Source organism: Plecotus auritus (assembly GCF_963455305.1).
Source record: "Plecotus auritus genome assembly, chromosome: 9".
NCBI lineage: Eukaryota > Metazoa > Chordata > Mammalia > Chiroptera > Vespertilionidae > Plecotus > Plecotus auritus.
Window position 1 is genome coordinate 149,466,106 of NC_137783.1, and position 22,232 is coordinate 149,488,337.

Consider the following 22,232-nt stretch of genomic DNA (forward strand, 5'->3'; position numbering starts at 1 on the left):
GGACACGAAGTCTCCTCAGCTCAGCCACACCTGGCCTCTGTCCCTGGACACATGCCACACTTGTGCAGGCAAGGCAGTTCCCCTGCCTGGAGGCTCCTCTCCTTCCTCCATGTGTCCAGTCTGCCCGCCTGCAGAGCCAGAGCTCATGTTTCCATGTCCTCTGAGCTTTCCCTGGCGCCAACCTTCACAGGCTCCTGCAAGAGCCTGGCTGGTTGGTTACCTGTCTCCCCTGTGCTGGGAGAGGGTTCCACAGGAGCTCTTCACAGCCAGGCCTTATAGTGGCGGGGAGTGTCCACCCAGATCCTCCTTCTCCGGGGGAGGGGGAAACCATAACAGCCTGGGACCCAGAGGGGCTTCTGTGTGCCCTCAGCCCCACTCCTCAGGAGCTGGGGAGGGGGCCGTGCCGCCTAGTGGTTAAGAGCATGAGCTCTGGAGCCTGAGCCTGAATCTCAGCTCTAAGCCTTTTAGGCTGTGTGACCTTGGGCTAGTTACCTAACCTCTCTGAGCTTCCGTTTCCATATCTACAAAAAGGAGATGACACAGTACCTACCTCTAAGTGTTAGAGTTGCAGGCTGCACAGCAGCATTCACTGACTCCTACAGCCCTTCTCCCCCCAGACCTTGCCTCTGGCTCTTTTCGCCCCCATCCTCCCCTAAGGGCTTTAGCAAGGTTGATATATCAGCCAAGTTTTTGTCCGCTTCTGCTCCTGCCCTTTTCCATATGCTCTTCCCTCTTCCAGGAATGCTTTGGGGGCCTTATCCACCCTTTTTGGCTTTATGCTACTTCTTGCCCCGAAGGCTCAGGTTGGCAACACCACCGGGAAGCCTTCCTTGATATTCCCCACTGTCATCCTCCCCACCTGGCCTGGCTCATGGCCCCTTCTCTGAGTTTCCCAAGCAGTGTGATGGCATTGGTCTTAGTCATGGTCTCCCTAACCAGATTGAGGGCCCCCTCCCTGACCCTCCCCCAGCTCTGGGCACCCCGCAGCAGGGGCAGCACGGGCACAGGCCCGAGTCCCTGGTTCCTAAAGCAGAGATGAAGGTGTTCAGGCTGAGCAGGGCTCCTGGAAGCCCCCTCCTTCCTGCCCCAGCTTTATTTTGGTTCTAGAATCATTCCAGTCAGCATACTCAGTCCCCATCAAGCCCATCCCGGGTGCACAGTCAACATGTCATGCAGTTAAAGGGAAGGGAAGAGAGGGAAGCGGGGAGTCATGGCCTGCACTGCACAGCCTGGGGTAGGAAGAGTCCGGGCTCTCCCAGGCTGCAGAGGCTCGCCCGCTGTGTGTCTCCAGACTCTATGCTGGCCTGGGCCGTGCAGACCTCCTGGTGCTGGGCCCTGGCCGTGTCACATGGGGAGAGCCACAGTCCTGCCTCTAGTCCCAATGCCACCCTGGGCCTCCCACTGTGGTCCAGCCACCCTCTCCTGCCACATCACTGGGGATAACCAGTGGGCCTGGGCGTCCATGGCTCACCAGGGCCAGAGGCAGCCAGCCCAAGAGCCCATGTGCTCCCCATGGATTGCCACATGGAGTAGATACTCCCCCCCCCCCCCGCCCCAATTCCTTTGAACCAGCAGGGACACCGAGCCCTCAGCTATGAGGGGTGCATGGCTGCCTGCTTCTCTGGGGCTGCCTGTGGTGGATGGAAGCTGCCTCAGCCAGTGACCCTTCCTCCAGCTGGGGGTGGGGCAGAAGCCAAAGATGATGCATGTGGGGGTGACAGCCAAGCCCCTTTCCTTTTGAGCAGGACCCTTCTGGGTGCCATTCACACTCCGAGCTTCCCCAAGCCGGCAGGCCGAGGCTGGACACTTGAAGCCACAGCTTGCTCGCTGCCCCGGCCTCCCTCTCTCCCTGACTGGTTTCTCCCGAGGGCTGTCCCCTGACACAGCCCGTGCCCTTGAAGCCTCATCTCAGGCTCTGCTTTGGGAACGTGCCCCCGGAGCCACCTCCTTCCCAGTCTCACAGTCCGTCCTGACCCCTCTTAACTGTCCTTCGACGCCACTGCTCAGGCTGCCCCTCTCTCCAAGGCCCAGCCCAAGGGTCTCCTGCTGCATCCACCATGTCCTCTCAGGGGCCTGCAGTCCCCAAAGGCCTCACCCACAGATCCCCTGCGGTCTTTGTTCTGGCCGCCCCACCGTCCCCCAGTCCACCCCAGGCGGAGACATCTCTCCCCAACAGGGCCTGGCCTGGAAGGACTCCAGCAAATGCTGCGGAGCCGAGGCCTGGAGTGCGTGGGACTAAACACAGGGCCTGGGTCTGGGCCTCTGCGGACCTCTGCTTGGCCTGGTCTCTTCTCCTGCCCAGAGAGGCCCTTGTGTCCACCACAGTGGGCTGAGGACTGTGTGCAGAGAAGTCCACGTCCCTAATGCTCAGGCTGGGTCGCCTGCCTGGGTCACTCTCAGTTCTTTTTCTTGTCCCTCAAACCACAGCTCCCCTGTCGTCCTCCAACCCCGCCCCCGCTCCCCCTGCCCCCCAGCCCTGCCTGGCTGGGCCACCATTCACACTGAGCAGATCACCAGGACAGAGGCTCTTGTCTTCCTGGCGTCTAGAGGTCTGTGTCTTGTTCATGTCACGCCTGCTGGTGCCTGCACAGTGCCTGGCCCCCAAGACTTGCTCTGTTCTAGTGCATGGCCCAGCGTGGCGCTGGCCTCTCAGCCAGGGTGGGATATGAGGAGCTCTGAGAGGCTAAGGTCACTCCAGGCCGAGGGGCAGACCAGTTGGGGATCTAAAAATGGGAGAACAATGGGTCAGTGTCCAGCTACAGCTGGTCCTTAGGGAGAAACTCTAGGCCTTTCTCCACTGCAGTCTAGAGAGAGGGACCGAGATGGCTCAAGGGGAGTCCACCGGGGGACCCCAGCATTCATGGCTCCAGCTGGACAATGGAGAAGGGTGTCACCCCTGAGCTTGCGCCAGGCTCCAGGCAGCTCAAGTGCCCCCCCATGGCCTTGCCCCAGGTGCTAGTTTCGCCGGACGGGGTGCCACATGGACACAGGCCTGCGCAGCGTGGCCAGCATCTGGTTCCAGTGTGTGGTGCCCATGCCACTAGCTGACGGCCCGATGATGACATGGCCTATGTTGTCCCCATGGCCATCACTGCTGCTCTCAGCCACCGTCACGCGGAGAGACAGGTCCTGAGGAAGAAATGACATGAGTGCTGGGGACCAGGGGCAGTGCCAGAGGTCCTCCATGGCTCCTGGGCCCCAGCGGGGTGCCAGGCACGGCTCTCTACATCCTCATCTCTGATCTGCCTAACCCCACCGGCTTCTGTTGCTGCCTCCCGCCCTACACAGCGGCAGCACCAGGTGGGCCAGGTGCAAATGCCACCTCACCACTTCCTTGCTGCGTGACCTTGGACAGTGACTTGGCCTCAGTTTCCCCATCTGTAAAACGGTGATAACAGTAGTTCCTACCTGTTCTTGGAACAAAATGAGTTAAGATGTAAGGTACTCGGGAAGGTGCCTGTGCACAGTCAGGCGTCAGAACGCCTGCTGTTCCTCCTAATATAATTGTAGTTTGGACACGACTGAGGAAGGGAAAGAAACTGCTTGAGATCAAAGGAGTAAAGCTGAAACTAGAGCCCAGCCAGAGCTTCCCAAGAAGTCTCTGGCCCTTGGAGGCTGTGACATAGTGGCACTCTGACCACCCAGGGGGAAGCAGGGACAGATGGGCAGTCTGTCCCACGAGGGTGGCAAGGCAAGGCAGCAACACCTGGGTCCTAGGACCACCCAGAGATGCTGGGATGTGTGCCTGGGTTAGGAACACCCAGACTGAGGCAGAACTCTGGGCTCTCACATTTAGACAGGGTGTCCCGGAGGGGAGATTAAGTGGGTTTCTGTGCAGCCCCAGGGCTAAGAGGTAGCGTTGGCTCAAAGCACAAAAGGACGTTTTCACTGTCAGGACTGCCCCGCGATGGAAGGTGGTAGTGAGGGGAGGCGGTGAGTTCCCCATGCTCTGAGGAATGCAAACAGCACCACTGGTGTGGCCCAGGTCATATCTTCTGCAATCTCCCCACCGTGGTCTGCGATATCTCTGCTGGTAGGGGGTCACCTCATGAAGGCCACGGGGGTGTGGGGAGCTCAGCAGAGCCTCTGCAGGTAGAACCTCGGGAGATTTCGGGCAGAACCCTGCCCTTGGGCCAGCCCTGGCTCATCTCCAGGTCTCTGCAGTTTCTCTGCCGGGAGCTGTCTGCCCCCAGACTTCAGCTTAGCTAAACCCTCCTGCAGAAGGTGTCCCTGACCGCCCACAGCTGGCATGCTCTTAGTTGATTAGGATTGCTTAGGGACCTCCCTGCCTGTCCCCTGTAGGCACCAAGGATGCAGTACCCATGTCCCCAGCACCCGCCATAGGGCTGGTATCTAGTAGGTGCTAAATAAATGCTTCTTGACAACATGGCTCGAGGCAAACCATCAACACCTGCAGGAGCCCCGGGAAGCTAGGCTGCAGGGGATGAAGTGGCCCCAGAGCCGCGGGGTGACCTGGCCTGGCTCCCACCCCGGCGCGTTCCCCCTCACCTGGAGCACAATGGCGGGCACCGAGAAGATCATGGCTTCATTGAACACTGGGTTGGGGTCGTCCCTCTTCACAGCTGTCCTCTTTTTGCTCATCTTCCTCCCATCCTGCAGCAGGTACACCTTGACGTAGGGGTCTGGGTGGACGAGGGGGTGGAGGTGAGGGCCAGGGCCACACTTCCTTGACACAGCCCTGCCCATCCCAGTGGCCCACTAGCTCTAAACGGCCCAGACCTTAACTATTGCCATTATCTCCTGCAGTCCTGCCATTGGTCCTTTATTTCCTATTTGACAGATGAGAAAACTGAGGCTCACACGCAGAGAACAGCTGGGCTTTGGACACGGGCAGCGTGCCTCCCAGCCCAGAAGCATGTTCCTCTCACGTGACGCTCAGCGGACTTGGCAGACCCACCACGTTTCATTCTATAAATGGTCGGAGCGCAGACACCAGCTGAGTCAGCTGGCACCTGCTCAGCAGGGTTTGACTCAACGATGTGGGGCTCTGAAATAACAAGTCTCCGTCTGTCCTCACCTACCGCCCACTGGGGATCCTTGCTGCACCTGCCTGGACCCGGATTCTCCCAGGCTCCAGTGGGTTGGGCTCCCCAGTCCTCTGTCGTCTGTTACCTGGGGCTGGAGGCTCCTGCAGATCTGGGGCATTGGGTCCTGCCTGGCACGCACACCATCCCAGTGGCCCTGCCCCCCATTTGAGATCTGGAATGCGGACCAGCCTCTGGGAACGGAGCCTCCACCATGAACTGCAGGTGGGAAGTAGGTGCCCACCTTGGCTCCTTCCCAGCACCCAGCCTTCTGCTCTCAGATTCCCCTCTCTCTCCCCGTAGGGGCTCCCTGCCTCCCTCTGTGGTTCCCGTGTTTCCCCAGCTAGATGAGTCTTCCCGCTGCGCACGGCTCCTGAGCTCAGCCAGAGCTGGAGGTGGGGAGCCTGGCGCTGTGCCCCACACCTACGGATGTATCCAGGTGCCCAGGGCTTAGCAGCTGGACCACAGGTCCCACCAGCCCCACGGAGGAGCCGGGCAGCCAGCTGGGCCTTACCGGCTGTGGTCTTATCGTTGGTCCAGATGAGATTCTTGGCCTTCACCACGACCACGGTGAGGCGTTCGGCCGTGGGGAGGTAGCTGAGGGACAGCAGGATCTCACCTACAGCGTCGGCGGCCTGCAGGACGGGCAGGTGGCTTAGAGGACTCTGTCCCCTGACAGGTCCAGGGAAAGTCAGAAGCTTCCTTCCCCACTGAGAAGCTGCTGTTCTTGGGGCCCCTCATACCAGGCCACTAGGCTGCTGGGATTGGGAAAGGGCCCCTCCCCCCTCCATGAAGCAGGCACCATCCCCCACTCCCACCACTGGGGGTCCTGCCTTGGAAGGAAGGCTGGAGGCTGCCTGTCAAATGCAGCATCCACATGCAGTTACGTGGCCAAGGGAAACACTCTGTGGTAGGAGCACATAGGTCATGTATGTAGGAGGTCATTTGCTTGAATAACAGTCATGCTCCCAAGCACTCTTACATTGATAAAGGTAAACTTCAGCGTGGCCTCTGTCTGAAATACCTCACGTCAGGGCCAGAGGAGTGCTCCCCTCACGTAGAAGCTCTGGAGGGGTAGAGCTTCTACGGGTTCGGAGGTAGGAGCAATAGAAGAGCTGTAAACAGTGGTCAGGGTGTTTCTCATCTGCATGCAGTGAATGGAGCCTCCTTGAATGTGGCTCAGGTCTCTTGCTCTCATTTCCTAAAGATGCTGGTGTTCGGGGAGTCGGAGAGGACAATGGGGTCCCTCCTCTGGAGCGTACCCGTGTGACACTCCCTGCACGGGTGGGCGGGTGGGCGGACTTACCTTGTTCTGATCCTGTAAGTAGAGCCAGCCACTGAAGGGCTGCAGCGGAAGGTCAAGTACGGAAAGCTTCAGCTCCACCACGCCCGTGCTGACATTCCGCTCATCCTCATCAATGCCGAACACCGAAAACCGCAGGCTCTTCTCCTCCAGGGCAGCAGGGTCCAGGGGGATGGAGAACTTCTCGTCGAAGAAGATGGTGGAGTAGGCATTCCTCTGGATCTGCAGAGAGAAAGGGCCGTGGAGGGCACGTCAAAGGTGGGGAGGGGGTGGCAGCCAGGGTCCTGTAGGCCATGGCAAGGCGAGAACCCTGGATGGAGTCTGGTACCTAGGCTAGAGTCCTGGCTCTGCTGTCCCCACAACCTCAATGCCAATCCTTCTTTCGGTGGCTCAGCTGTGATGGTTTAAAAGCCCCCTGTTGTCCCCTCAGTGGGGGCCAATCTACTAGTATTAGCCTGGCATTGAAAGCTTACACAATCTGACCCCAACTAAGTCCCATCCTCAGTGGCCATGGCTCCATAGAACCCTCACGATGCATCAGCTGAGCTGGTCTCCGTTGTTCTTGCATGTGTCCAAGTCTAGCTCTGGGCCATGTGGAGTGAGTACGGGTAATTGTGGAGTCCAGAGCCATTGATGTCCCAGCCCCCACAGAGCTGCCTGAACGTTGTGGGACGGACAGACGGATGGAATGACTAGGCAAGGTTGCACTGACTTAGTTTCCAAGCCCAGTCCTGCCTGGTGGGTTCCACCTGCCTCCTCCCAGGAAGCTGTGGGCAGGCCCCTGGGAAGGTGCACTTGCGGGCACTGCTCCCCTCCCGTGGGGAGCTGCCTTAGTCACTGCCTGGTGATATTTAAAGAGCGGAGCCCTCATTCCTGGTACCTTGCCTAAAGCTGGGGGGCTGCCCAGCCTGCGGGTAGCCACCCACTCGCTGGGATCGGCTGGGCTGGGATGTAAGAAGCCTGCCTTCTTGGGAATAAATCTACCAGCACCTCCAGGTTCCCTGAACCACACTCTTGGATGACTGCCTGGGCTGTGGGCAGGCTCCTCTCACGCTGCTCTCTGGGAGCCATGTTCCCCGCCCAATCGCTTGCTTGAGAATTGAGGGCTCCTTCCCCCTCTTTCCCCCTCTGGGGGAGAAGCCTACCTCTGGATCCTGACCTTAGCATGCAGGGTCTTCATGATCTTCAGTTCCATCTCTCCTTCCTTTGGCCAAACCAGCCTCTTGGCTGTCCCCCGTCTTCCCTATAGTCACCACCTTGGGCTCTGGGGTCAGCATCCACACCCGCTCTCCAGCGCCCCCCTCAGAACCTGCCTGGCTCTGCAGACTGTCCTGCAGCGGGAGGACTCCTGAGAGCCTGAACACACTTCTGCTCCACCCTGCAGCCCCCACTTACCCGGGAAATGCCTACGATCTGCTCTTCAGGCAGCAGGCTGATGCGCATGAAGCAGGACTCGAAGCTGGTTTCCTCCCGCTCCAGGAGGTCCTTCCCCTGCAGCACAGCCACGTGGAGGGTGTGGGAGGCGGCATCGTAGTCCATGCTCACCTCCACCTGGCCCAGCGTGAAGTCCTGTCCAAAGGTATTGCTCACGGAGGAGATGGAGTTGACGGAGTCCACTGACTGGGACTTCCGGAGGGTCCCGTAGGGGGCCAGGTCCAGCTCCCGGCCCATCAGCTCCAGGGGCCCCAGCTCGCTGATGCTCTCAAAGGTGTCCTCTATGCTGAGGCTGCCTTTGCGACTGGGTGGTCCCCGAGTGCTGGCCCGTTGGGTACTCCAGGCAGGCACTCTCTGGAGGTGAGAGAAGGGGGCAGGGGAGCATCACAAGGGCAATGGTGTTGAGATGGCAAAGAGGTATGGCAATCCCTGCTCACTCAAGGCACCTCCAAGTTCCCCTTCTGTAAAAACGGGGCGTGTCTTAGTTCAGAAGGTCCCCGTTTAATATTATTCACATCACTCAGTTTTCTCTGTAACCAGGATGTAAGAGAGCATTTTCTCAAAATGTTGATTTGTATAGACTGCGTTCCATCCATTGCAGTGATGTTTATAAAAAGGAAAGATAATTAGCAATCTCAGTGTCCAGATCAGCTACTCAATAGCCGATCAAGCAGCCTCGAAGGAAGTTTTCAAAAATGTCTGCAACATGAGAAAACTTTCATGTTGGGTAACACTCACCCTAATATTCAAATTTTCTTTTGTCTAAATTGACCTTAATATTTGAGAAAACAAAAGCTTTTGTACCACGAGCATCTCCCCTGTTGCTGCATCATCTTCATTAGCATAATTTTAATGCCCCCCCAAATTTCCCATTGAGTAGATAGCCATAATTTATTTGACAATTCCCCCACTATTAAGCATTTATGTTGTTTCTCTTTTTTCACAACTATAAATAATGCAGCATTGAGTAGCTTTTGTAAAATCCTGACTTAGAGAATACAGTCCTTTTGAAAGCGTTTGGCACTTGTCATCAAAATGCTCTTTGAAAATGTTGTGCCAATTGATAGTTCCCCCAACAGAGTGAGAGACAGTCCTTTCTGAAACCTCAAATGAGTTAGCATGTGGCACCCGGATCTGGGAACACATTCTGGCTGTGTTCTCTGGTATCTACATCATGTCAGAAAAAATTCTCTTCCAAGTATCAAGTGATGAAACACTTAGCAATATACTCTGAGTGGCCAGATTATTATGATCTCTGAACGCATAATAATCTGGCCACTCAGTGTGTGTGTGTGTGTGTGTGTGTGTGTGTGTGTATGTATATGTATATATATATATATATATATATATATATATATATATATATATATATATATATATATTAGAGGCCCGGTGCATGAATTTGTGCATGGGTGGGGTCTGGCCAGGGAGAGGGGACATGGGCGGTTGGCTGGCCTGCCTGCTGGTCGAAATCCTGGTCGAGGGGACAATTTGCATATTAGCCTTTTATTATACAGGATATACACTGAGTGGCCAGATGATTATGCGTTCAGAGATCATAATAATCTGGCCACTCAGTGTATACTGAGAGCCCTATACATGTTTGTACTCCCTGATACGGTCATTCAACATCTGAGCATCTATTCAAAGTACATAATACCAATGAAGACATAATTTTACTATAAAACACTCATGGCATCATTCATGATGGCATTTAGTAAATCATGACAGATAAATAAAGAGGAATGTTACATAGGCATTAAAATGATATTTATAATGGGTGTTCCACAACATGGGAAAATGCTTCAGGTATAACTGAGATGAAAAGAGCAAGTATAAAATTCTACCCCAGTTGGTGTAGCTCAGTGGTTGAGCATCGACCTATGAACCAGGAGGTTATGGTTCGATTCCCGGTCAGGGCACATGCCGGGTTGCGGGCTCCATCCCCAGTGTGGGGCGTGCAGGAGGCAGCGGATCAGTGATTCTCATCATTGATGTTTATATCTCTCTCCCTTTCTCTCTGAAATCAATAAAAATATATTAAAAAAATAAATTTCTAAGTAGAAATGACACCCATTGTGTAAAGGCTATGCATGGAAAAAAGACTGGGTGCGGGGGGTTAGATGAAAATATTGGAGCCCTAGCTGGTTTGGCTTAGTGGATAGAGCATTGGCCTGTGGACTGAAGGGTCCCTGGTTCGATTCCAGTCAAGGGCACATGCCTGGGTTGTGGGCTCAATCCCCAGTGGGGGGCATGTAAGAGGCAGCCAATCAATGATTCTCTTATCATTTATGTTTCTATCTCCCTCTACCTCTCCCTTCCTCTCTGAAATCAATAAAAAATACTAAAAAAAGATTCTTTATATATAAAAAAGCAAGCAAAGTGGCTGTACCATTTAAAAAAATATTGGAAATAAATAAATAAAAATGGTAATAGTTAAAAAAACACACAAACGCTTAACTGTTGCTTGCCTCAGGGTGGTGGCATTTGGGAAAGAGGTTTCTTCTTATTTATATTTTCCTATACAGGGTGTCTCCAAAAATGCACACACTTTAGCAGCTGATAGCTCAGTTTTGAAAATGAAATGTATTTTAATAAGCACTGCCTTTATAATTATTCACAGTGTGTATGTACATTTTATGAGACACACTGTATTTTTCACAGGATGGTTTTTAAAATTGAAACCATTCATTCATTTATTCATTAAACAAGTATTCACGGATTCATTCAACAAGTAGGCACTGGGCTAGGCTGGAGATATGAAAGAGGACCAGGGCCCTGTTCACAGGAGGAAATTAACCAGGAGGGAATGAGGTGGGGAGGGAGGTTGATCCTGAGAGTAGACAGTGGGGGCGTGGAGCACACAACTCTGTGTGCACCTACAAGAGCGGAAGCCAGTCTAGAGTCATTAAAACCACAGGAGGAGGGGTATACAAGAATGTAGCCTTGAAAGTAGCTTATCTTGTCTTTCAGTTTGAACAGAAGGGCTATTGGAATCAGAGGAGCTAACAATCTTGGGGTTTAATTACCAGGTCCTTCTCATACAACAAGGAAAAGGAGGCCCCTTTCTTGTCTGCACACTCACAAGTGTTATTGGTGTAATTAGCTAGTTATTAACGATGCTAATAAAAGGAAAAAGAGCAAGGGAAGTCAGAAATTGTTGAGCATATTCAGCTGGGAAGGAGAGGCCTGTTTGTTTCACCAGCTTCACATCGAGGAGAATCAGGGGAATCGCAGCATTGTCCCTCCAAGGGGATTAACACCCTCTTCCCCCTGCAGTACTGGATTGTTGGGGGGTGAAGGGGAAGATAGGCATATGCACAGAAGTCAGGATGGTGCAGGGGAAGTGCTTGCCTATCAGTCTAGCTCAGAGAACAATGGATTTGCTAGGAGCCCCCCCCCCAAAAAAAAACAACAACAAACAAAAACAAAAAACAAGAGCAGAAGCCTCACCTTCTGCCTGGCCTCTGCGTAGGTCTCGCCATACTTCTGCTGAAGGTACCTGTAGTTGTAGTTGGGGAACGGGGAGGGGCTGGGGAAGCTACCCGATGTCCAGAGCTTCCACAGGCTCACAGCTGTGATTCCAAGCAGCGCTAGGGCCCCCGCGGCGTAGACACCCACCTCCCAGTCAGGTGGGCTCTTGATGACTACAAGGCAAAAGCAGCCTCTCATTAGTGGGCCCCGGGGCCCCTCTGTGGTTACAGACCCCACCCAGGGAGCAGGTGGCTTAGCACTGACTTACTCACTCACTGAATGGATAGTTACTGAGTGCCTTCTGTGTGCTAGGCTAGGGGCTAGGGCTAGGTGCTGGGGGTCATGTTGAATAAGAAGACACTCTTCGGTGATTTCTGCTTTTATCCTCTTTCCCACAAAAACAGACATTTCTACCATGAGTGACTTGACTAGAACAGGTGAGGAGCTGTGAACACTGGTTAACTATTCATTAGGCTTTAAACAAATAAGGTTGTTCTTGCCTCTGTGAGTTTTCAGACCTCGCCCTTCAGAGGACCTCTTGTTTCCAGATAATCAAAGCAGCCTTTTGGGGTTTGGGGAAAAAGGAAAGGGATTTGGGGGACAAAAAATGATCCCATTTTTACCTCAAACCTCATCTAGAACAACACAGTGTCCATTAATGGATAGATGGGTAAATAATATATAGTATATCTACGCAATGGAGTAATATTCAGCAATAAAAAAGAATTAAGTACTGCCCTGGCCAGTGTGGCTCAGTTGGTTGGAGTACCATCCTGTGTACCAAAGGGTCTGAGGTTCAATTCCTGGTCAGAGCACACATCCAGGTTGCAGGTTTGAGGGCGTGTGCAGGAAGCAACTGATCAATGTTTCTTTCTCTCTCCCACTCTCCCTTTCTCAAGTCATTTAAAAAAAATATTTTTAAAGGAATGACGTACTGATATATATTACAACATGGATGAACCTTGAAATCATCATGTTAAGTGAAACAAGCCAGATATAAAAGACCATATGTTGTATGATTCTATTTATATGTCCAAAACAGGCAAATCTATATAGACAGAAAATAGATTAGTGATTGTCAGGGGTTAGGGGAGTAGAGAGGAATGTGGAATATGGGGTTTCTTTTGGCATGATGACTATACTCCAAAAATTGATTGTGCCAACGTTAGCCAGAATTTATACTAAATGTATTCTGGAGAATGGCGGGGCCCAGCCTGCAGCCCTGGCATGTATCCAGCACTCAGCACCCTGTGAGGTCTCTGCCTTCTAGAGGGAGACCTGAGGCCGGGAGAGGCAAAAGAACACACCTATCTATGGGCTCAAGGCCACAGGGCTGAGAAGTCCAGGTCACCTAGCCTCTCTGGGCCCAGTCTCATCCGGAAAAAGATGACCACAAAACATCCCCATCCAGTGGTGCCACCCAGGGAATTTATTCTCAGGGAAACATCCCGACAAGTTTCTGTCTGGTGTGAGTCATCGAGGCTGTATTTATAACAGCTGCAATCTGGAAACAGCCTGGAGGTCTGACCCCGGCCTGGTGCTGTCTTAGGAGGGAATGTCACTGGCCTTTGAGGATGACAAGGATGTCACTGTGGCGATGTAGAGAAACGTTTCAGGCAATGTAAAGAGAAAAACATCAATCCCCAACATGGTATAACAACATGGTTTTGATGTAAAAATCACACATCAAATGGCCAAGGGCTGGGCGGACTAGGGAGGAATGAGAAAAGCAAGAAATAAGGATGCAGGGGCTGGGAGCAAGCACTGCTTACTTCTGACTTCAGTTGCTGGAATGTAATTTGTGGTCTAAATAAAGCCACAGCAAGGATCTACAGAGGGGCTCCAGGGCCAGTCCTGCTGAGGTCGAGGGAGGTCAAGGTAGTCCGGGAGGCTGGTGAGTGGGGGGTGGGATGGGAATGTACCTTCTAAATTGGAGAGTGAGGGGCATACGTGAGGGGCTCCTGCTGGGACGTGCACAGTAGGGCCTTGGATGTTGGTAGGAGCAGGTCCGTGGGCGGGCACAGACAATGGGCACAGCAAGGTGGCAAAGCAGAGCCAGACTCCTCTGGGAATGAGGAACCCAGGGAAATGAGGGACTGAAGCCAGAGCCCTGGTGGACCGAGGGCATGAAAGGAAAAGCCTCAGGAAGCTACATGAAATGAGGACAATTGAGACTCATGTATTTATTCATATCCTGAGTACCAGCCTTAGGACGCTATGCGAAGAATTCCCAAGGGAAGAGAGGTCTAGGGTGAGACCAGAAATAAGCACAAGGAGGAGTTGGAGTTCTAATAGGTTCCCTTCTATTTCCTATTTGCCAGGCTCTGTTCCAAGCACTTCATGTGTATTAACCCACTGAGTCCTCAGAACAACTGTGTGAGGAAGGTTCTACTATTATCCCCATGTTACAGATGAGGAAGCTGAGGGACAGAGGAGCTATTCACTGTCAATCTTGCTCCAGATCTGTGCTTGTAACCTCCACAGCACATCGAGGACTTGGCCAGGGAGAGGCAGGAAGTACTCCAGGCAAAGGGAACAGCATGTGCAAAGACCTGGAGTTGGGGGAGAGTTATGTTTCCACTGTGTTGGGCACTTTGCATAGGTTAGCTCACTGAATTTTCCCAGCAGTCCTTGAGGCAGGCCTCACTAAGTAAATGGAGGCTCAGAAAGGTTCCATCACTTGCTCAAGGCCATGCCAAGACCTGGGAGCCTGCAGGTGAGAATCCCTGGCAGGGGTTGGGAAAGGTTGTCCCTGTGCACAGCTCAGCCCTGGGCTGGAGGCCACGCTAGGGCAGGAGCTGAGTGATGGGAGCAGTCAGGAGACCTGGGTTCATGTCCTGACCCTGTTCTGTACTCACTGACCCTTTCCCTCACTGAGCCTCCTTTTCCCCATCTGCAAATGGGAACAGTAACATAAGGAGAAGAGATGGTGCCCTGACCGGTTTGGCTCAGTGGATAGAGAGTCGGCCTGCGGACTCAAAGGTCCCAGGTTCGATTCCGATCAAGGGCATGTACCTTGGTTGCGGGCACATCCCCAGTAGGAGGTGTGCAGGAGGCAGCTGATCAATGTTTCTCACTCATCGATGTTTCTAACTCTCTCTCCCTCTCCCTTTCTCTCTGTAAAAAAAATCAATAAATTAAAAAAAAAAAGAGTATCTTTTTTTTAAAAAAAAAAAAAAAGGAGAAGAGATGGTGAGAAGTGGGTCTGGTGTCATGTGACTCCATCCTCAAGCTCGGTGCCTGCCACGGCACACAGGGAAGGCAAGAGCTGCATCCCAGGTACTTGAAGACCCTGGTCTGGGCCATCTCTGAGTTGAATGTCCTGCGGATCTAACATCAACCTTCCTGGGTTTCCTCTCACTTGGCTACTTGAGAGGCTCCAGGAATGGCCCTGGTAAGTGGATTCTGTGTCACAGGCTCATCTTTAGGGAGCAGCGGGACATGGGCCTTCTGGGGGATCCTCTCAAGTCAAAAAGAGGGAGTCACTTTCACAGAAGAAGCCGCTGGAGCAAAAAGATGAAGGGATTTCAGACTGGTCCCAGCCCTGTGTCCTCAAGGCTATGTGACCTTGGGCAAGTCATTGATGGGCCTTACCAGTAAAACAGGGCCATGATGGGTGTCCCACTGCTACCCGCACCCCAGGCCTGGCGGGAGGGTCCTGTGAGATGGCATGCTTGCTGCTGGGACTCACCGCTCAGGTGGTGTTCTGCCACGTCCACCGCCATGGTGCCCGCTGCGGTAGCTGAAACTAGATGGGAAAAGAGAGTCAGAGAAGAGGGCTACAGTGGGCCCCTGGCCCCAACCCTGTGCCCTGGCCTCCCTGGTGCCCTTGTGCCTGTCATCCAGAGCTCACACTGAGCCATGAGCAGGGCCTGGGCAAAAGTAGGTGGTTTTAATTTTATTTTTTAAAATAGCCATTTTTAAAATTGTTATTAACTATTATTATTAATTTTTAAAAGATCTAGTTGGCTTTATTCAATAATTCATGAATTCGGGCAGCATCCCATCAAATAAATAGAAAGTTCTCCCTATTATTATTTTTTAATCGTCATGCAAGGATATATTTTTATCGATTTAGAGAGAGAGGAAGGGAGAGACACAGAGAGAGAGAGAAACATTGATGTGAGAGAAACATAGGTCCATTGCCTCCAGTATGCACCCGGATCAGGGATGGAATCCACAGCCTAGGTATGTGCCCTGACCAGGAGCCGACTCACCACAGCCTTTTGGTATATGCGATGGCGCTCCTTCCAGCTGAGCCACCCAACTAGGGCAATTTTTTATTTTTATTTTTATTTTATTATTTATTTATTTATTTATTTATTTTATTTTTTTGTTTGTTTGTTTTGTTCATCAGATTTTTTATTCACTTGATTTTTAGATTCGCTTAAGGGCAATTTTTTAAAATGGTGACTAGAGTTGTCTTTAAGCACTCGAAGACTTCACCTCAAGGGTTGCCAGATAAAGCACAAGATGCCCAGTGACATTGGAATTTCAGAGTCATTTTTTACTATGACTATGTCCAAATATGGGAACCTACTAATCACTAAAAATGCGTTGTTTATTTGAAATGCAGAAGTTGCTGGGCATCTTGTATTTGTGTTTGCTAACTCTGGCGCCCCTGCCGCACTTCCACCCTGCCAACACCAGGCTGACCGGCACCGACTCGTTGTTGCTCATGAGAGCAGGCCCCCTGGGGTGCTCACTACACAGTAAGACGGACGCATATATGCAAGTGGTCCCATGAGATTATGATGGAGCTGAAATTCCTACCACCCAGTGACTTCATAGCTGCTATAATGTCACAGCACAGCGGGTTATAACTGGCTACAGTGTTCAGTACAGTAGCATGCTACATAGGTTTGTAGTCAAGAGGCCATAGGTTGGACCACATCGCCTCGGTGTGCAGTAGGCTAGAGCGTCTGGTTTGTGTACGTGCACTCCGCGTTGTGTGCACAACGAAGAAATTGCCTAACGACGCATTTCCAATCGTTAAGTGACGCGTGATGCTTTCAAAAGCATGCTTTCAAATGCTTTTGTTTAAGCTGGAAAAGGAAGGCTACATTTCTACAATATCCTATTTCCCGTCGTCTCCCTCCCCACTCCACCCTCCATGATCTAGATTACAGGGGTCCTCACACTTTTTAAACAGGGGGCCAGTTCACTGTCCCTCAGACCGTTGGAGGGCCGGACTATAGTTTAAAAAAAAAACTATGAACAAATTCCTATGCGCACTGCAGGCCCGGGACGAGTCGGCTGCTAAGCAGGACAGGCAGCGGCACCCGGCGGGCCGGATAAATGTCCTCGGCGGGCCGCATGTGGCCCGCGGGCCATAGTTTGAGGACGCCTGATAGAAGCTCATACAAGCCATTACCTGAACCCAGAGACTGCTCATAGTTTTATTACTGTTGTTGCTAAGAGGTAAATTTGGCTCACAGGCATATTCTAAACGGGGTGGTGGTGGTGGTGGAAAGGGGAGGCCGGATGAACTGTATGTGTCTCAGTTCAAGGGACACGGAAGGACAGGATAAGCCCCACCCAGCGTTTGTGTCCCTCGTGGCTCCAAGAGGTAGCACAGACAGGTGAGGTGGGATAAACAGGGGATGTGGGGGTGAGAACGGTGGAGTGCTTCACGATTGAGGGATCAAGTGTTTTTCTGTTCCCGGGAATGCCAACCCAACATGGCTGCAACTTCTGTCTCTTTAAAGAAAAGCCTGGATAGTTTATGTACAGTTTCTTGATTTTCAGATGTTGCACCAATTCACAAATATGTAAACACCACTCAGGCACAGTGTAAATAAAAAGTTGCATGGCCGTGGCTAGCCTGTTCGTAACCCCTCCAAGCATTCTGCGGGCCCCCATTTGGGGACTGAGGTCCAATCAAAGGGCGAACATTTTCCTGGGCATTTTACAGAATCCTGAGGTTCTTCCCAGTCTGTGGCTTTGGGGCCAAGAAGTTGAGGTGCCTTGACCCAAGGAGGGTTATCAGAACATATGGGAGTGCCTCAAGTCCCAGGCGGGAGGCCTCCAGAAGCAGGGCCGAGCAGGGCCCGGGGGGAAGCCCTGCTAGGTGCACACACAGCTCCTTGTCCCCAGCTCCCCTGCTGATGCCCCCACTCCCTGAGATGTGGGTTGTCATGGTGATGGGAGGGCGGTGCTGACTCAAAGTGGAAGCTCATTCCTGGGATCTGGGCTGGAGATCATGAGATAGCAAACCCTGCCAAGCACTCCTTACACCCAAGCACAGCCCTAAGCCCTTTGCGTATATATTACTTATTTAATCCTCTGCCAGCCCCACAGGTAGGTCCTATTATCATCTCTGGTTTGCAGAGGAGACTCCTGAGGCATGAAGGTAAGGTTGTTTGTCCCAGGCCACACAGTAAGAAACCGTTCAACCCAGGCCATCTGGCTCCACGCTCCTACCTCTGTGCTCAACGTGCAGGAGGGCACGTGGTTTCAAATGTTTCCTGAGAACTCCCAGCCTGCCTCTGCCCTGCTGGGAATCCCACAATGCCAGGGGCTTTCCTTCCTGCTCACCTGGCACAACTGACTTTGTGAGAGTGGGGCCGTACTGGGATGGCCAATGCCCGTGGGCGGGGGACGTCCCTGTGGCAAGTACACGTGGTTGGGGACAGAATCTGCTGATCAGATCTCTGGCTGTCCAAGGGCTCCCATCTCTCTCTCTTTTTTTTAAAATATATTTTATTGATATTTTTACAGAGAGGAAGGGAGAGGGATAGAGAGCTAGAAACATCAATGAGAGAGAAACATCGATCAGCTGCCTCTTGCACACCTCCCACTAAGGATGTGCCCGCAACCAAGGTACATGCCCTTGACCGGAATCGAACCCGGGACCCTTCAGTCCGCAGGCCGACGCTCTATCCACTGAGCCAAACCGGTTTCGGCAGGGCTCCCATCTCTTCAAGGCTGGTCCAGCTCAGACCCCAGACTCCCACACTGCGTACCTTTCTTCTCCCTCCCCTCATCACAACCCCCTCCTCCCTCTGCCTGGGAGCTGTGATTTCAGTGAAGGTGTGAAGGACTCCAGGCACACCCAGCCAGCAGTTCCCACAGTGCCGGAGCACATCTGCCCCTTCACTAGCCCAGAGCCTCAGTTGTCCTGTCTGTAAAACAGGGCTCCTCACCGCCCTAGCAGGGCGCCAGGACGGTGGAATGAGAAGTAAATGTGGTTGGGCTTGGTAAACATCAGCTACAGTGGTCTTGGCCTGGCCATTTGTCCAAAAGGCCCCCCTGCCCCTCTCCTGAGCTGTGGAATCTCAGGGGCAGTATGGCCAGCCTGCAGACGTGTTTCATTTGTCTTCAAGTGAATCATCAACATTTAAAAATTGGTAAATTTCCCATGAAACATTTCTTTCTTTTCTTTTTTTTTTTTCAGAGGATGAGGATTAGGTTTCCAGGGGAAGCAGTGGGTGCCCCTCCTGTCAGTTTATTTTTTAATTTTATTATTATTATTTTAAATTTCTTTATTGATTAAGGTATTACAGATGTGTCCTCATCCCCCCATTTATTTTTATTTATTTATTTATTTTTTTAAAAATATATTTTATTGATTTTTTACAGAGAGGAAGGGAGAGAGAGAGTTAGAAACATCGATCAGCTGCCTCCTGCACACCTCCCACCGGGGATGTGCATACAACCAAGGTACATGCCCTTGACCGGAATCGAACCCAGGACCCTTGAGTCCGCAGGCTGACGCTCTATCCACTGAGCCAAACCAGTCAGGGCCTCATCCCCCCATTTAAACATTTATTTCTTTAAAAAAAGAATTATAGCTTCCTGTTAAAAGTTAGATCTGGGGCTAGTCGGTCTATAGCCCCTGTAATCCCCTAGGACATGAGCTGGAGCTGAGAAGGCTCTGCCCCTTCAGACAGGGCGCTTGCTCAGCAGGCCTGGACCTCACTTCCCTCCATTCGCTGCCAGAACCTGAGAAACATCTCCGTCCAGGAGCCTGGTAAGCAGGTCTTCCGACGAGCGAGGGGAGGCTCAGAAAGGTTAAGTGAGTTGCCCAAAGCCACAGAGCCAGCAGTGGTGGAGCTGGGCCTGGCAGCCATGCCTGCCACCTGGTCCAGTGCCTCTTCTATTAGTAGCCACAGCCCCTGTGCCAAGGACTTCATCTCCCCCAAGACCCCGAGGGGGCACATCCTATTGTTAACCCCATGCCACAGAGGAGGAAAGCGAGGCTCAGAGAAGGGCAGTGGATTAGCCCAAAGTCACATAACCCGTAAGCAGAGAACAGAGACCGAGCCAGCTCTGGCCCTGCTTCAAGCACCCTTCTTAATGGCAGTTCTCACTGTGCCTGAGACCACCCCCCCCCCCCCCGCCCCCGGCTCCACTTCACTGTGCCGGGACAACCGCAGCAGGCTCCCGCTGGCAGCCTGGAGGTCTGCCAGGCAGAGGGGCTGCGGCTTTGGCTCAGAATAGGATGCTGAAAAGGCAGATCCAAGGCCAGGGCAGCCTGTGACCAGAGCTCCCCCAGCTTCTGACACAGGAAATGGGGCTCAACAGGGGTGAGGGGTGAGCCAGAGCTGCCCCAAACCCGCATCTGAGTTCCTCAGATCATGTCTCCTTCCTGGCACCCCTCCCCACCCAATCTATTCATTCCTGCTCCAAAGCCCCCAACCCTAACCTGCATGGAGTGTGCTCATTAAATACAGCTCTAGGTTCAAACCCAGGCTTAATTGCACCTACCTGGCAATACCTATCTGAAGCTGTAAGAATCAGACATAATAGATGCTAAATTCTTACCACCATGCCTGGCCCGTAGTAGGCACACACTATAGATGTGATGATTGAACGGATAAATGGATGCTCATTTTAAGGATGAAGAAGCTGGGGCCCCTGGTCACTCAGCAGATGAATAACAATACTGGGATTGGTGCCAAGGTGCGATGGATCTGGGCCTGGGCTCTTGGCCACCATGCCACATCCTGACTAGGCTTTTCGGGGGGTGGAGGTGGGCGGGAAGAACTTCCACTGGCCTTGCGGAATCTGACCACAGTCAAGGCCCCCCTCCTGAGCTAGTCAAAGAAATGGCTTTCCAGGAATTTTGCGCCTTTGCAGGGGCATGGGGCCCCATGTCTCTGCTCCTCCCACCCCATTTCCTTGCTCATTGTGTCTCCAATCACAGCTCTGGTCAGCAAGGTGTTCGCTCCCTGTCCCCTCAGCCTGAAGCCAGCAGGCCATGGGGAAGACTGGGGCTCCCGGGCTGGGCTGAGAAACTCTTTAGGTTTGAGGTTCTTTTCAAGTGCTCCCATTTGTTGAGATAACCCCATCCGACTACTCATCCTCCCCAAAGCCCACAGAAACCACAGTTCGGATGGCTAGGGTGGTGGCGGCCGGCATTTACTGGACACCACTAGGACTTGCCATGGATTATTTCAGCAAACCCTCCCTGCCGTCCTTTGTGGGGGCTGCCTTTCCCCGATGTATGGGTAAGAAAACGGAGGTGCAGGAAATGACCTGCCCACGGGCACCAGAGCTGATGAGAGGCAGAGCCCAGGCTTGAACCCCAGTGGGGCTGGGAGCCCCCATTCTCCCAGGCTGACTTGGGGAAGATTTCATCTTGGGGAGGTGGGGGCTGGCTGAGTTACCTGGAGTGGACCGCAGGCCTGGTCTGGGTGAGCCTCAGTTTCCCCATTTCTAGTAGGAAGCACAACAGCTGCTCTCTCTCTGAACCTGTCTCCCCTGGCCGGGGGAAGGGTTGACGCTCAGGTGCAGGTTTCCCAGGGGCTTTGGGTGGGGTGGCCTCCCCGACTGAAGAGGCGGGCTCGCAGTCCCTCTGCAGCCCCTGGAAGGGGGGGTCACCAGATTCTCTGGCTCAGGGTTCCTCCACCCAACAGGCCTGGCTCCAGGTTCTCAAGTTCCACCCCACTCGCAGCCCATCTTCATCCCAAATCTACGGTCTGTCGGGCAAGTTCCCTCTACCAAAGAGCAGCGGAGTCCAAGGTTCCGAGGGGCCCCTGGAAAGCCCCAGACCCGGGCGGGTGACATGGGCAGCTGAGGATCCTTTCCTGGGCTCCCGGGCCACCAGGCGAGAGGGTGCGACATGCCTCTTAGTGTTGGGGCACTTCCTGAAGAGCCCGCACGCCTGCCTCGGGAACCCCCAGGGGATATGAGGAGGGGCGTGTGGGGAGCAGTGGGGACAGCCAGGGTGCTATGAATGTGAGCGCGGTGTGCGTGCAGCGCGGGCGCCGGGGAGGCGTGTAAATGGCCGGGGAGCCGCGCGTGTGCACACGCGGAACGGACGTGCGGGGCGCTATGCGATGCGCAGTGCGCGGAGTAGCCAGGCTGGGGAAGGGCGCCCGGTGTGCGCTGTGCCGGGCGTGCGTGTGCAAGCGCGGCGCGGGTGTGCAACGCGCGGAGCCCGGGGGTCCTCAGCACGGGGAGGGGGCCCTGCGTGCGTCGGCGCGCCGTGCGGTGGGGCTGTGGGGGGGCGGCCGGGTGCGTACTCACCCCGGCTCCGCCGACGAGCCGCCGCTTCGGCTCCGGCTCCGGCTCCGGCTCCGGCGTGGACACTGGCTCCGGTTCCTGGGTCCTGGCCGGCTTCCTGCAGCGCGCATGCACCAGCGATGAACCGGGCGGTCGCCCGCAGCGCCACCCTGCAGTGTCGCCCGGCTCCCTCCGAGCAGCGGGGCTCGGGCCGGGGGCTCGGCCGGCCGGGGCGGCGGACGGGAGCTGCGCCGCAGTCCGGGCACGCTCCCAGGAGCCCGCTGCGCGCTCCCTCGCGCTCCCGCCCGCCCGCTCCCTCTTTAATTTAAAGCGACAACCCCGATCGCTCTTCCTGCTCCTGGGAGCTGCGCGGCGCTTCCGGGGCCTGAGCCGAAGATCCCCAAGCGCGCCTCGGAGTCCCGGGCGGGGTCTCCCGGAGGCCCAGCCCAGCCATCACTCTCAGGCCCGGGACCGAGGTGGGCATGTGCTCACCAGGGCCTCCGAGAGGCAGGCCGAGCACCCGGGTT

The 22,232-nt window shown here is 53.8% G+C and overlaps 1 protein-coding gene across 1 annotated transcript; it reads right to left on the reverse strand.

The window, feature by feature from the left end:
- Nucleotides 1–1,024: 1,024 nt before the first annotated feature.
- Nucleotides 1,025–22,009, reverse strand: SYT12 (synaptotagmin 12). The gene is made up of 8 exons (XM_080688367.1): nucleotides 21,730–22,009; nucleotides 14,948–15,004; nucleotides 11,236–11,429; nucleotides 7,744–8,136; nucleotides 6,352–6,570; nucleotides 5,560–5,680; nucleotides 4,510–4,643; nucleotides 1,025–3,129 (listed from the first exon to the last, which is right to left on the reverse strand). The coding sequence occupies exons 2-8, from the start codon at nucleotides 14,979–14,981 to the stop codon at nucleotides 2,956–2,958; spliced, it is 1,269 nt and encodes a 422-aa protein (XP_080544493.1). The 5' UTR covers nucleotides 14,982–15,004; nucleotides 21,730–22,009; the 3' UTR covers nucleotides 1,025–2,955.
- Nucleotides 22,010–22,232: the final 223 nt, after the last annotated feature.

Coding starts and splice junctions, on each gene's coding strand:
- SYT12 (XM_080688367.1), bottom strand. CDS start 14,981: ATGGCGGTGGACGTGGCAGAACACCACCTGAGCG. Junction 6,571..7,743: donor AGATCGTAGGCATTTCCCGG/GTAAGTGGGGGC, acceptor TTCTCTCTGCAG/ATCCAGAGGAATGCCTACTC. Junction 4,644..5,559: donor CAACGATAAGACCACAGCCG/GTAAGGCCCAGC, acceptor TCGTCCACCCAG/ACCCCTACGTCAAGGTGTAC.